The sequence below is a fragment of the Oncorhynchus mykiss genome, chromosome 2, assembly GCF_013265735.2.
Source record: "Oncorhynchus mykiss isolate Arlee chromosome 2, USDA_OmykA_1.1, whole genome shotgun sequence".
Lineage (NCBI taxonomy): Eukaryota > Metazoa > Chordata > Actinopteri > Salmoniformes > Salmonidae > Oncorhynchus > Oncorhynchus mykiss.
Genome location: NC_048566.1, coordinates 1,467,604 through 1,482,500, shown reverse-complemented (window position 1 = coordinate 1,482,500; position 14,897 = coordinate 1,467,604). Strand labels below are relative to the sequence as shown.

General features: G+C 47.7%; 1 protein-coding gene across 2 annotated transcripts in view; it reads right to left on the bottom strand.

Annotated features, from left to right (window-relative positions):
- The window catches only part of stt3b (STT3 oligosaccharyltransferase complex catalytic subunit B), a 107,970-nt gene that overhangs the window by 81,805 nt on the left and 11,268 nt on the right, over nt 1–14,897 (bottom strand). The window contains exon 1 of one of the 2 annotated variants that reach the window (XM_036935000.1): nt 7,373–7,946. The exons of the other annotated variant lie outside the window; for it this stretch is intronic. Within the exon in view, the coding sequence (XP_036790895.1) occupies nt 7,373–7,641 (269 nt within the window). The 5' untranslated portion in view covers nt 7,642–7,946. Of the gene's footprint in view, nt 1–7,372; nt 7,947–14,897 lie in introns of those variants that run through there. 2 annotated transcript variants of the gene reach the window in all.

Here is a 14,897-nt window from a genome sequence, read left to right as displayed (position 1 = left end):
AACCCACCAACATGTCTGACTAGAACACTAACCCACCAAACATGTTGTCTGACTAGAACACTAACCCACCAACATGTTGTCTGGCTGGAACACTAACCCACCAACATGTTGTCTGACTGGAACACTAACCCACCAACATGTTGTCTGACTAGAACACTAACCCACCAACATGTCTGACTAGAACACTAACCCATCAACATGTCTGACTAGAACACTAACCCACCAACATGTCTGACTAGAACACTAACCCACCAACATGTTGTCTGACTAGAACACTAACCCACCAAACATGTTGTCTGACTAGAACACTAACCCACAAACATGTTGTCTGGCTGGAACACTAACCCACCAACATGTTGTCTGGCTGGAACACTAACCCACCAGCATGTCTGACTAGAACACTAACCCACCAACATGTCTGACTAGAACACTAACCCACCAACATGTTGTCTGGCTGGAACACTAACCCACCAACATGTTATCTGACTGGAACACTAACCCACCAACATGTTATCTGACTGGAACACTAACCCACCAACATGTTGTCTGACTGGAACACTAACCCACCAACATGTTGTCTGACTGGAACACTAACCCACCAACATGTTGTCTGACTGGAACACTAACCCACCAACATGATGTCTGACTGGAACACTAACCCACCAACATGTTGTCTGACTGGAACACTAACCCACCACCATGTTGTCTGACTGGAACACTAACCCACCAACATGTCTGACTAGAACACTAACCCATCAACATGTCTGACTGGAACACTAACCCACCAACATGTTGTCTGACTGGAACACTAACCCACCAACATGTCTGACTGGAACACTAACCCACCACCATGTTGTCTGACTGGAACACTAACCCACCAACATGTCTGACTAGAACACTAACCCATCAACATGTCTGACTAGAACACTAACCCACCACCATGTCTGACTGGAACACTAACCCATCAACATGTTGTCTGACTAGAACACTAACCCATCAACATGTCTGACTGGAACACTAACCCATCAACATGTCGTCTGACTAGAACACTAACCCATCAACATGTCTGACTAGAACACTAACCCACCACCATGTCTGACTAGAACACTAACCCACCAACATGTTGTCTGACTAGAACACTAACCCACCACCATATTGTCTGACTGGAACACTAACCCACCAACATGTCTGACTAGAACACTAACCCATCAACATGTTGTCTGACTAGAACACTAACCCACCAACATGTTGTCTGACTGGAACACTAACCCACCAACATGTTGTCTGACTGGAACACTAACCCACCAACATGATGTCTGACTGGAACACTAACCCACCAACATGTTGTCTGACTGGAACACTAACCCACCAACATGTCTGACTAGAACACTAACCCATCAACATGTCTGACTGGAACACTAACCCACCAACATGTTGTCTGACTGGAACACTAACCCACCACCATGTTGTCTGACTGGAACACTAACCCACCAACATGTCTGACTAGAACACTAACCCATCAACATGTCTGACTGGAACACTAACCCACCAACATGTTGTCTGACTGGAACACTAACCCACCAACATGTCTGACTGGAACACTAACCCACCACCATGTTGTCTGACTGGAACACTAACCCACCAACATGTCTGACTAGAACACTAACCCATCAACATGTCTGACTAGAACACTAACCCACCACCATGTCTGACTAGAACACTAACCCACCAACATGTTGTCTGACTAGAACACTAACCCACCACCATATTGTCTGACTGGAACACTAACCCACCAACATGTCTGACTAGAACACTAACCCATCAACATGTTGTCTGACTAGAACACTAACCCACCAACATGTTGTCTGACTAGAACACTAACCCACCAACATGTTGTCTGACTAGAACACTAACCCACCAACATGTCTGAATGGAACACTAACCCACCACCATGTTGTCTGACTAGAACACTAACCCACCAACATGTCTGGCTGGAACACTAACCCACCAACATGTCTGACTGGAACACTAACCCACCACCATGTCTGACTGGAACACTAACCCACCAACATGTCTGACTGGAACACTAACCCACCACCATGTCTGACTAGAACACTAACCCACCACCATGTTGTCTGACTGGAACACTAACCCACCACCATGTTGTCTGACTGGAACACTAACCCACCACCATGTCTGACTAGAACACTAACCCACCAACATGTCTGACTGGAACACTAACCCACCACCATGTCTGACTAGAACACTAACCCACCACCATGTTGTCTGACTGGAACACTAACCCACCACCATGTCTGACTAGAACACTAACCCACCAACATGTCTGACTGGAACACTAACCCACCAACATGTCTGACTAGAACACTAACCCACCAACATGTCTGACTAGAACACTAACCCACCAACATGTCTGACTAGAACACTAACCCATCGACATGTCTGACTAGAACACTAACCCATCAACATGTCTGACTAGAACACTAACCCACCACCATGTCTGACTGGAACACTAACCCACCACCATGTCTGACTGGAACACTAACCCAACATGTCTATTTGGTACGCCCCCATGGGCTCTCAAATCAGGCTAGACTTATTCTGCTTCTCTCGCCTGGTGTCTGGACTTTTCAGAGTCTGCAAAAACAAAACGCTCCAGTTGTCTTCTACTTTGGTTCGCTATAATTAAAACCACAGACCCCCCCCCCCCTGCTGCCCTGCCAAGAGCCACCGCTGTCTGGGTATTAAGAGGTTCCGTTCAGATGTCCTCTCTAAAGGAACATGAGTCCTACATGTCTTCATTAAAGAGCATCACAGACACCAGAAACAGGGAAACGGTGATGCTCGTCCACTATGTATCCTCTCTGTCTGTTAGTCAGTCAGCAGGCAACACCAGAGGATCTCTGGTGAAGAGGAGGACACACAGCCCCCCTCCTCTCTGAAGGAACATGAGGACCTGGGTCCTACATGTCTTCATTAAAGAGCATCACAGACACCAGAAACAGGGAAACGGTGATGCTCGTCCACTATGTATCCTCTCTGTCTGTTAGTCAGTCAGCAGGCAACACCAGAGGATCTCTGGTGAACAGGAGGACACACAGCCCCCCTCCTCTCTGAAGGAACATGAGGACCTGGGTCCTACATGTCTTCATTAAAGAGCATCACAGACACCAGAAACAGGGAAACGGTGATGCTCGTCCACTATGTATCCTCTCTGTCTGTTAGTCAGTCAGCAGGCAACACCAGAGGATCTCTGGTGAACAGGAGGACACACAGCCCCCCTCCTCTCTGAAGGAACATGAGGACCTGGGTCCTACATGTCTTCATTAAAGAGCATCACAGACACCAGAAACAGGGAAACGGTGATGCTCGTCCACTATGTATCCTCTCTGTCTGTTAGTCAGTCAGCAGGCAACACCAGAGGATCTCTGGTGAACAGGAGGACACACAGCCCCCCCCTCCTCTCTGAAGGAACATGAGGACCTGGGTCCTACATGTCTTCATTAAAGAGCATCACAGACACCAGAAACAGGGAAACGGTGATGCTCGTCCACTATGTATCCTCTCTGTCTGTTAGTCAGTCAGCAGGCAACACCAGAGGATCTCTGGTGAACAGGAGGACACACAGCCCCCCTCCTCTCTGAAGGAACATGAGGACCTGGGTCCTACATGTCTTCATTAAAGAGCATCACAGACACCAGAAACAGGGAAACGGTGATGCTCGTCCACTATGTATCCTCTCTGTCTGTTAGTCAGTCAGCAGGCAACACCAGAGGATCTCTGGTGAACAGGAGGACACACAGCCCCCCTCCTCTCTGAAGGAACATGAGGACCTGGGTCCTACATGTCTTCATTAAAGAGCATCACAGACACCAGAAACAGGGAAACGGTGATGCTCGTCCACTATGTATCCTCTCTGTCTGTTAGTCAGTCAGCAGGCAACACCAGAGGATCTCTGGTGAACAGGAGGACACACAGCCCCCCTCCTCTCTGAAGGAACATGAGGACCTGGGTCCTACATGTCTTCATTAAAGAGCATCACAGACACCAGAAACAGGGAAACGGTGATGCTCGTCCACTATGTATCCTCTCTGTCTGTTAGTCAGTCAGCAGGCAACACCAGAGGATCTCTGGTGAACAGGAGGACACACAGCCCCCCTCCTCTCTGAAGGAACATGAGGACCTGGGTCCTACATGTCTTCATTAAAGAGCATCACAGACACCAGAAACAGGGAAACGGTGATGCTCGTCCACTATGTATCCTCTCTGTCTGTTAGTCAGTCAGCAGGCAACACCAGAGGATCTCTGGTGAACAGGAGGACACACAGCCCCCCTCCTCTCTGAAGGAACATGAGGACCTGGGTCCTACATGTCTTCATTAAAGAGCATCACAGACACCAGAAACAGGGAAACGGTGATGCTCGTCCACTATGTATCCTCTCTGTCTGTTAGTCAGTCAGCAGGCAACACCAGAGGATCTCTGGTGAACAGGAGGACACACAGCCCCCCTCCTCTCTGAAGGAACATGAGGACCTGGGTCCTACATGTCTTCATTAAAGAGCATCACAGACACCAGAAACAGGGAAACGGTGATGCTCGTCCACTATGTATCCTCTCTGTCTGTTAGTCAGTCAGCAGGCAACACCAGAGGATCTCTGGTGAACAGGAGGACACACAGCCCCCCTCCTCTCTGAAGGAACATGAGGACCTGGGTCCTACATGTCTTCATTAAAGAGCATCACAGACACCAGAAACAGGGAAACGGTGATGCTCGTCCACTATGTATCCTCTCTGTCTGTTAGTCAGTCAGCAGGCAACACCAGAGGATCTCTGGTGAACAGGAGGACACACAGCCCCCCTCCTCTCTGAAGGAACATGAGGACCTGGGTCCTACATGTCTTCATTAAAGAGCATCACAGACACCAGAAACAGGGAAACGGTGATGCTCGTCCACTATGTATCCTCTCTGTCTGTTAGTCAGTCAGCAGGCAACACCAGAGGATCTCTGGTGAACAGGAGGACACACAGCCCCCCTCCTCTCTGAAGGAACATGAGGACCTGGGTCCTACATGTCTTCATTAAAGAGCATCACAGACACCAGACACAGGGAAACGGTGATGCTCGTCCACTATGTATCCTCTCTGTCTGTTAGTCAGTCAGCAGGCAACACCAGAGGATCTCTGGTGAACAGGAGGACACACAGCCCCCCTCCTCTCTGAAGAAACATGAGGACCTGGGTCCTACATGTCTTCATTAAAGAGCATCACAGACACCAGAAACAGGGAAACGGTGATGCTCGTCCACTATGTATCCTCTCTGTCTGTTAGTCAGTCAGCAGGCAACACCAGAGGATCTCTGGTGAACAGGAGGACACACAGCACCAAAGGCTAAAACAATCACCACATCTACTATGTAGTAATATGTTTCTTTGTGTCCAACTCCAACCTAACTAAAAGATAACCTCACATGCATATTGTACTCTGTGTAGTGTAGGTTGGTTCCCATAGCAATGCAGGTATATTACAGGTGTAATACAGGTGCAATGCAGGTATATTACAGGTGTAATACAGGTGTAATGCAGGTGTAATACAGGTGTAATACAGGTGTAATGCAGGTGTAATACAGGTGTAATACAGGTGTGATAGGTGTAATACAGGTATAATACAGGTGTGATACAGGTATAATACAGGTGTAATACAGGTGTAATACAGGTGTGATAGGTGTAATACAGGTATAATAAAGGTGTGATACAGGTATAATACAGGTGTAATACAGGTGTTATACAGGTGTAATACAGGTGTGCTATGAATTCCATAGTGTGATTATACAATAACACCAACACTGTCAACAGATGATGCAATACTGGCTTTAGCTGGGCAGTAGCCGCTCAGACTGTCTCCTGTCAGACTGTCTCCTGTCAGACTGTCTCCTCTCAGACGGTCTCCTTTCACACTGTCTCCTCGGATACTGTCTTCTCTCAGACTGTCTCCTGTCATACTGTCTCCTCTCAGACTGTCTCCTCTCAGACTGTCTCCTGTCATACTGTCTCCTCTCAGACTGTCTCCTGTCATACTGTCTCCTCTCAGAGTGTCTCCTGTCAGACTGTCTCCTGTCATACTGACTCCTCTCAGACTGTCTCCTCAGATACTGTCTCCTCTCAGACTGTCTCCTCGGATACTGTCTCCTCTCAGACTGTCTCCTTTAACACTGTCTCCTCGGATACTGTCTCCTCTCAGACTGTCTCCTCTCACACTGTCTCCTCTCACACTGTCTCCTTTCACACTGTCTCCTCAGATACTGTCTCCTCTCAGACTGTCTCCTTTCTCACTGTCTCCTCAGAAAATGTCTCCTCTCAAACTGTCTCCTCTCACACTGTCTCCTTTCACACTGCCTCCTCAGATACTGTCTCCTCTCAGACTGTCTCCTTTCTCACTGTATCCTCGGATACTGTCTCCTCTCAGACTGTCTCCTTTCTCACTGTCTCCTCGGATACTGTCTCCTCTCACACTGTCTCCTCTCACACTGTCTCCTCTCACACTGTCTCCTCTCAGAGGAGGAGGCATTGGCCTGACTGACGATTTCCTAGTTCTCCACGACAGGTTCTACAGTTAGACAATCCATTCAGTCTCATCAAATAGGCACAATTCCTATCGTAATGCCAATAGTCATAGACTAAATTCCTTATTCTCCTCTCACTAACAGGCTGTTTCCCCACTCGTCTTGAAGCAAAAGTCAGAGCTGTCAAACTCCGTGTAACACAAGAGTCCTACAGACTTCAGTGACTCCCAAAATGGCACCCTAATTCTCCATGTAGTGCACTACGGTAGGTGTCAGGTATTTGATTTATAGCCTATAGACATCGTCATGTTATACAAGTCAAAAATGCATATTTCTGCCTATGGCCGAATAGTCTTATTATTAGTCTCTCCTGGAAGAAACCGCTAACTGTAAACGTCTAGTTGTTATGTAAGATCCGGCCAAACAGTTGGATAATAAATGAGGAAATGCATATAGATAGGCTAGGTAGGCTATAGGCTACTTCTTCAGTCTGCTGCTTCTTGTTTCCGGGTTCAATCCGCTGTGTCACTCACACCGCACCATTGTCCTCTTTATGAAGACGCGCGCTCTGCTCCGGATCCGACATGCACACAATTACTGTTACAATGTATCGTCACTCTGGAACTGCTACAAAGGATACGTGGCTGAGTTTATACCAATGTTGCGCTGCTCTGTCTGCTGTGTTGCCAAACATGAAATCAGAGCTAGATCAGTTAGAGCAGCATATTTCCAGTAGCGCGGTAGCTGTCTACATTCTCCATTATCGATGTGAATGATCGTGTTACTGTTTACTCACCAAGGGTCAAACTCGTGGATGATGCTCTCAAATCGGATGACAGCGAAGAGCCTGGCACTGAAACCAGCAAGCCAGGCCAGAAACAGGATGGTAAACGAAAGTAAGGACTGCCACCCTGCCGGCTGAGCTATCCCGGTGGAGAGAGCCCCCGTAGGACTACTACCGACGGTCCCCGCTGGACTGCTCCGTCCATTCCCAGAGAGAGAAGCTCCGATATTCACAGCAGAAGCTTTATGCTTGCTATCGGAAACAGAGTGATGTTCCGCCATATTCTACGCCAGACCCCGGTTGTAGGCAGATCTGATAGGAACGAGAGAAATCCCCCTCCTGCTGCCACGCTCCACTGTCGAAGACCCTCACACCCTATCTGCACCTCTCGTTTCACTTCCAATCACCAGAACCCTATCCTGGGTATAACCGGACCGCTAATTCAAAACAAGTTCCCCCGATGGAGTCACATAGCAGCCGGGGTTGCAGTACCGCAGTAGCGCACGCGAACCGACGAGCTGCTCCTCCTTGGAAGTTGATGTCAGGGCGGGCGCACCGTGGACAGCAGGACCAGGAAGAGAGCTCAGCCTCTCACAACCAGACGGGTCCGACTGGGCAGGTCCACGGCGCTGTCATAACACCAATCACAAGAGAGAGTGTACAGACTGACAGGGACAGTAACCAATGGGATGGGATTCACACCGGATAGTCGTAGCATCGTTGTGGAGGATAGCGCACTAGCAAGTCCACCAATCATATGTCTAAAATATAATATCAGACTGAAAAGATAGCCAATCCGCTATCAACAGCGCGGGGTCGGTTTCACGGAAGAAGCCAATAAAATAAATGAAATCCGCGAGACATGCCTGCCACGAGAGCGTATACCACAGCAGCGTCAACCGTGTGAATAAGTACAGTAGGATCAGTAGGATACAGTAGGACCTGGCTACAAACAGCTGCCTCCCAGTACCCACATACCAGCGGTATAATGCTCAGGCTGTCCACTGTCCTCCTACCATTCAAAACCATCCTCCTGCTGAGAATGACACAAACAGGAAGTCACCGCAGCATGTCGGGAATAGATTTATCACAATAATAACAGACACACAGGGTGAATTAGACCTGTTATTGTCACGTGGCTTTATTCTGTTGTATTATTTGATGTTGCGTTTTCATTTATTCTCACGGTGACGTCAGTCAGCAGCCACACTAAGACAGAGTACAGGATGGGGATATTACCCATACAGGACTAGTTTATCAGGATTAGACTATTACCCATACAGGACTAGTTTATCAGGACTAGGTTATTACCCATACAGGACTAGGTTATTACCCATACAGGACTAGTTTATCAGGATTAGACTATTACCCATACAGGACTAGTTTATCAGGATTAGACTATTACCCATACAGGACTAGGTTATTACCCATACAGGACTAGTTTATCAGGATTAGACTATTACCCATACAGGACTAGTTTATCAGGATTAGACTATTACCCATACAGGACTAGTTTATCAGGACTAGGTTATTACCCATACAGGACTAGTTTATTACCCATATAGGACTAGTTTATCAGGTTTAGACTATTACCCATACAGGACTAGTTTATCAGGACTAGGTTATTACCCATACAGGACTAGGTTATTACCCATACAGGACTAGTTTATCAGGATTAGACTATTACCCATACAGGACTAGTTTATCAGGACTAGGTTATTACCCATACAGGACTAGTTTATCAGGACTAGGTTATTACCCATACAGGACTAGTTTAGCAGGTTTAGACTATTACCCATACAGGACTAGTTTATCAGGACTAGACTATTACCCATACAGGACTAGTTGATCAGGTTTAGGTTATTACCCATAAAGGACTAGTTTATCTGGACTAGTGTATCAGACTAGGTTATCAGGACTAGGTTATTACCCATACAGGACTAGTTTATCAGGACTAGGTTATTACCCATACAGGACTAGTTTATCAGGATTAGACTATTATCCATACAGGACTAGTTTATCAGGATTAGACTATTACCCATACAGGACTAGTTTATCAGGACTAGGTTATTACCCATACAGGACTAGTTTATCAGGATTAGACTATTACCCATACAGGACTAGTTTATCAGGATTAGACTATTACCCATACAGGACTAGTTTATCAGGTTTAGGTTATTGCCCATACAGGACTAGTTTAAGTTTGAGGATGAACCGGAGGTTCTACTGCGGTTGAGGCATAATACCAAACCTGTTTCAGCTCCTCTAAAAACATGATATTGTCTAAGCTCAAAAACTACTGCCGTTGATTCAAGTGGGTGTGCAGCATTCCTACAGAGGAGAGCTGCATACACAAGAGAGAGAGAGAGGGGAGGGAGGAGAGAGTGGGGAGGGAGGAGAGAGAGAGAGGGGAGGGAGGGAGGAGAGAGAGGGGAGGGAGGGAGGAGAGAGAGAGAGGGGAGGGAGGGAGGAGAGAGAGGGGAGGGAGGGAGGAGAGAGAGGGGGGAGAGGGAGGAGAGAGGGGAGGGAGGAGAGAGAGGGGAGGGAGGATAAATAGATGAGGAGAGGAGAGGAGAGAGGGGAGGGAGGAGAGAGAGAGATGAGAGGGAGGAGAGAGAGAGAGGGGCAGGAGGAGAGAGAGAGTGGTGGGAGGAGAGAGAGAGGGGAGGGAGGGAGGGAGGGAGGAGAGAGAGAGAGAGGAGGGAGGAGATAGAGAGAGAGGGGAGGGAGGGAGGGAGGGAGGAGAGAGAGAGAGAGGAGGGAGGAGAGAGAGAGAGGAGGGAGGAGAGAGATGGGAGGGATGAGAGAGAGAGAGGAGGGAGGAGAGAGAGAGGGGAGGGAGGGAGGAGTGAGAGATGATGAGAGGAGAGGAGAGAGAGATGAGGATAAGAGAGCTGCATACACAAGAGAGAGAGAGAGAGGGGAGGGAGGAGATAGAGAGAGAGGGGAGGGAGGAGATAGAGAGAGAGGGGAGGGAGGGAGGGAGGGAGGGAGGAGAGAGAGAGAGAGGGGAGGGAGGAGATAGAGAGAGAAGAGGGAGGAGAGAGAGGGGAGGGAGGAGAGAGAGAGAGAGGAGGGAGGAGAGAGAGAGAGGAGGGAGGAGAGAGATGGGAGGGATGAGAGAGAGAGAGGAGGGAGGAGAGAGAGAGGAGGGAGGAGAGAGAGGGGAGGGAGGAGAGAGAGATGAGGAGAGGAGAGAGAGAGGAGGGAGGAGAGAGAGAGATGAGGAGAGGAGAGGAGAGAGAGATGAGGAGAGGAGAGCTGCATACACAAGAGAGAGAGAGTGGAGGGAGGAGAGAGAGAGGAGAGGAGAGGAGAGGAGAGGAGAGGAGAGGAGAGGAGAGGAGAGGAGAGGAGAGGGAGGGAGGGAGGGAGGGAGGAGAGAGAGAGAGAGATGAGGAGAGGAGAGAGAGAGATGAGGAGAGGAGAGCTGCATACACAAGAGAGAGAGAGGAGGGAGGAGACAGAGATGAGGAGAGGAGAGAGAGAAGGGAGGGAGGAGAGAGAGAGAGAGATGAGGAGAGGAGAGAGGGAGGGGCGGGGAGAGAGAGAGAGAAGGGAGGGAGAAGAGAGAGAGGGGAGAGAGGAGAGAGAGAGATGGGAGGGAGGAGAGAGAGAGGGGAGGGAGGAGAGAGAGAGATGAGGAGAGGAGAGAGAGAGAGAGAGAGAGGGAGGAGAGAGAGAGGGGAGGGAGGAGAGAGAGAGGGAGGACAGAGCACATCCACTCTCACACGGTCTGCTTTCTATTCAAACACAAATACTGCTCACTACCTGGAACATTAATACAGGTCCACACTGACACAATACCAATGTGTGGCTTTTCTGCAACGATACCTCTCTCTCTCATTGTCTCTGTCTCTCTCTCTCTCTGTCTCTCCATCATTATCTCTCTCTCTCTCTCCATCTCTCTCTCCATCGTTATCTCTCTCTCCATCTCCATCTCTCTCCCTCCATCATTCTCTCTCTCATCTCTCTCTTTCATCTCTCTCTTTCTCCATCGATATATTCTTCTCTCTCTCTCTCCATTGTTCTCTCTCCCCCTCTCTCTCTCTATCGCTCTCTCTCTCCTTCTCTCTCGCCATCATTTTTTCTCTCTCTCTCTGACCAGGAAAACCTCCCTATACACTGATTTGAAAAGAAAAGAAAAGCAAGAGGGAGAGATTGAGGGGAGTCTACAGAGTATACATGAAAAAAAGAGAAGCATTTTTCTTCCCGGGGACTCTATTGTATAATTACAATCAGTCGTGTTCAGTAACTGTCTCTATTGTATAATTACAATCAGTCGTGTTCAGTAACTGTCTCTATTGTATAATTACAATCAGTCGTGTTCAGTAACTGTCTCTATTGTATAATTACAATCAGTCGTGTTCAGTAACTGTCTCTATTGTATAATTATAGTCAGTCGTGTTCAGTAACTGTCTCTATTGTATAATTACAATCAGTAGTGTTCAGTAACTGTCTCTATTGTATAATTACAATCAGTCGTGTTCAGTAACTGTCTCTATTGTATAATTACAATCAGTCGTGTTCAGTAACTGTCTCTATTGTATAATTATAGTCAGTCGTGTTCAGTAACTGTCTCTATTGTATAATTACAATCAGTCGTGTTCAGTAACTGTCTCCATTGTATAATTATAGTCAGTAGTGTTCAGAAACTGTCAAACAAACCCTCACTTAGATTACCTTCCTTCCATACACTGCTCTAGAACAAAAAAAGGGGTAGAGGGCGTTTTTGAGGCAAGCTGCAAAATTGTTATTTTTGTCCAAAAACGTTCCCAAAAGATGAGAGTTTGAGTTGTGTGTACATGTGTGTGCTATAGATTGTCAGAGCTTACTGAGGCAGGGGCGTAATCATTTCAAGTCAAATTGATAAAGGAAATCCTATTACTCTCCCCAACCAGTCTAGAATGGCTCCAAGCAGGAAAAGAACATAGGGGAATGCGTCCCAAATTGCACCCTATTTCCCGATAATAAAGTGCCCTACTTTCAACCAGGGCCCATTAAAAGTAGTGCACTAATAAAGGGAATAAGCTGCCCTTTGTGACACATTCATAGATCTCCTCCTGAAAAGACTACTGGATAGAATCTTGTTTAAAAACACAGTTAAACCCACACAGTGAAACCCACACAGTGAAATCCACACGGTGAAACCCACACAGTGAAATCCACACGGTGAAACCCACACAGTGAAACCCACACAGTGAAATCCACACAGTGAAACCCACTATGTGAAACCCACACAGTGAAACCCACACAGTGAAATCCACACGGTGAAACCCACTATGTGAAACCCACACAGTGAAACCCACACAGTGAAACCCACACAGTGAAGCCCACACAGTGAAATCCACACAGTGAAACCCACACAGTGAAGCCCACACAGTGAAATCCACACAGTGAAACCCACACAGTGAAACCCACACAGTGAAGCCCACACAGTGAAATCCACACAGTGAAACCCACACAGTGAAACCCACACAGTGAAATCCACACAGTGAAACCCACACAGTGAAACCCACACAGTGAAACCCATAAAACCCATACTGTCCATTATAACATAATAACATAGCAGGGTCTATGTTCCTCAGGCCCCCCCCCCCCCCCCCTAACACTAACCTTAACCCTAACCCTAACCCTAACCCCCCCCCCCCCCCCCCCCCCCCCCAGCAGTACTGTCCATAATAACATAGCAGGGTCTATGTTCCTCAGGCACCCCCCTAACCCTAACCCCCCCCCCCCCCCCCCCCAGCAGTGCTGTCCATAACAACATAGCAGGGTCTATGTTCCTCAATCAACAACTATTCAGCATTGAGTCAAGGCCAAGGCCACACATCTCACCACTTTACACAGACAGAACTCAATAGCAGCTCTTTTAAAAAATCTTCAGTTGAGATGATGAAATACATTGAGTCCAGTGGTTTTCAAACCGCTCCTAGGGGGAACTCCCCCCCCCCCCCCCCCCCCTGGCAGTTTCACCATGTTGGTGGAGCCCTGAACTAACTCACCCTGATCCACCAATCAAGGCTTTGATGATTAGCTGACAAGTTGACAGGTGTCAGGTGTGCTGGCTGTGTGAGAACATCAACACAAATCAAATCAAATCAAATCAAATCAAATCAAATTTTATTTGTCACATACACATGGTTAGCAGATGTTAATGCGAGTGTAGCGAAATGCTTGTGCTTCTAGTTCCGACAATGCAGTAATAACCAACAAGTAATCTAACTAACAATTCCAAAACTACTGTCTTGTACACAGTGTAAGGGGATAAAGAATATGTACATAAGGATATATGAATGAGTGATGGTACAGGGCAGCATAGGCAAGATACAGTAGATGGTATCGAGTACAGTATGTACAAATGAGATGAGTATGTAAACAAAGTGGCATAGTTTAAAGTGGCTAGTGATACATGTATTACATAAGGATACAGTCGATGATATAGAGTACAGTATATACGTATGCATATGAGATGAATAATGTAGGGTAAGTAACATTATATAAGGTAGCATTGTTTAAAGTGGCTAGTGATATATTTACATCATTTCCCATCAATTCCCATTATTAAAGTGGCTGGAGTTGAGTCAGTGTCAGTGTGTTGGCAGCAGCCACTCAATGTTAGTGGTGGCTGTTTAACAGTCTGATGGCCTTGAGATAGAAGCTGTTTTTCAGTCTCTCGGTCCCAGCTTTGATGCACCTGTACTGACCTCGCCTTCTGGATGATAGCGGGGTGAACAGGCAGTGGCTCGGGTGGTTGATGTCCTTGATGATCTTTATGGCCTTCCTGTGACATCGGGTGGTGTAGGTGTCCTGGAGGGCAGGTAGTTTGACCCCGGTGATGCGTTGTGCAGACCTCACCACCTTCTGGAGAGCCTTACGGTTGAGGGCGGAGCAGTTGCCGTACCAGGCGGTGATACAGCCCGCCAGGATGCTCTCGATTGTGCATCTGTAGAAGTTTGTGAGTGCTTTTGGTGACAAGCCAAATTTCTTCAGCCTCCACAAAGGAAGTAGCTTGTGCTGAACAGTTTTTCTGGTGAGAATCTAGACCTCAACCACAGGACCTCCTAGCCTGGTACCAGTCTGGTTGAGAATCTAGACCTCAACCACAGAGCCTCCTAGTCTGGTACCAGTCTGGTTGAGAATCTAGACCTCAACCACAGAGCCTCCTAGCCTGGTACCAGTCTGGTTGAGAATCTAGACCTCAACCACAGAACCTCCTAGCCTGGTACCAGTTTGGTTGATAATCTAGCCTCAACCATAGAGCCTCCTAGCCTGGTACCAGTCTGTTGGAGAATCTAGACCTCAACCACAGGACCTCCTAGCCTGGTACCAATCTGGTGAGAATCTAAACCTCAACCACAGAACCTCCTAGCCTGGTACCAATCTGGTGAGAATCTAGCCTCAACCACAGAACCTCCGAGCCTGGTACAAGTTTGGTGAGAATCTAGACCTCAACCACAGAACCTCCTAGCCTGGTACCAGTTTGGTGAGAATCTAGACCTCAACCACAGAGCCTCCTAGCCTGGTACCAGTCTGT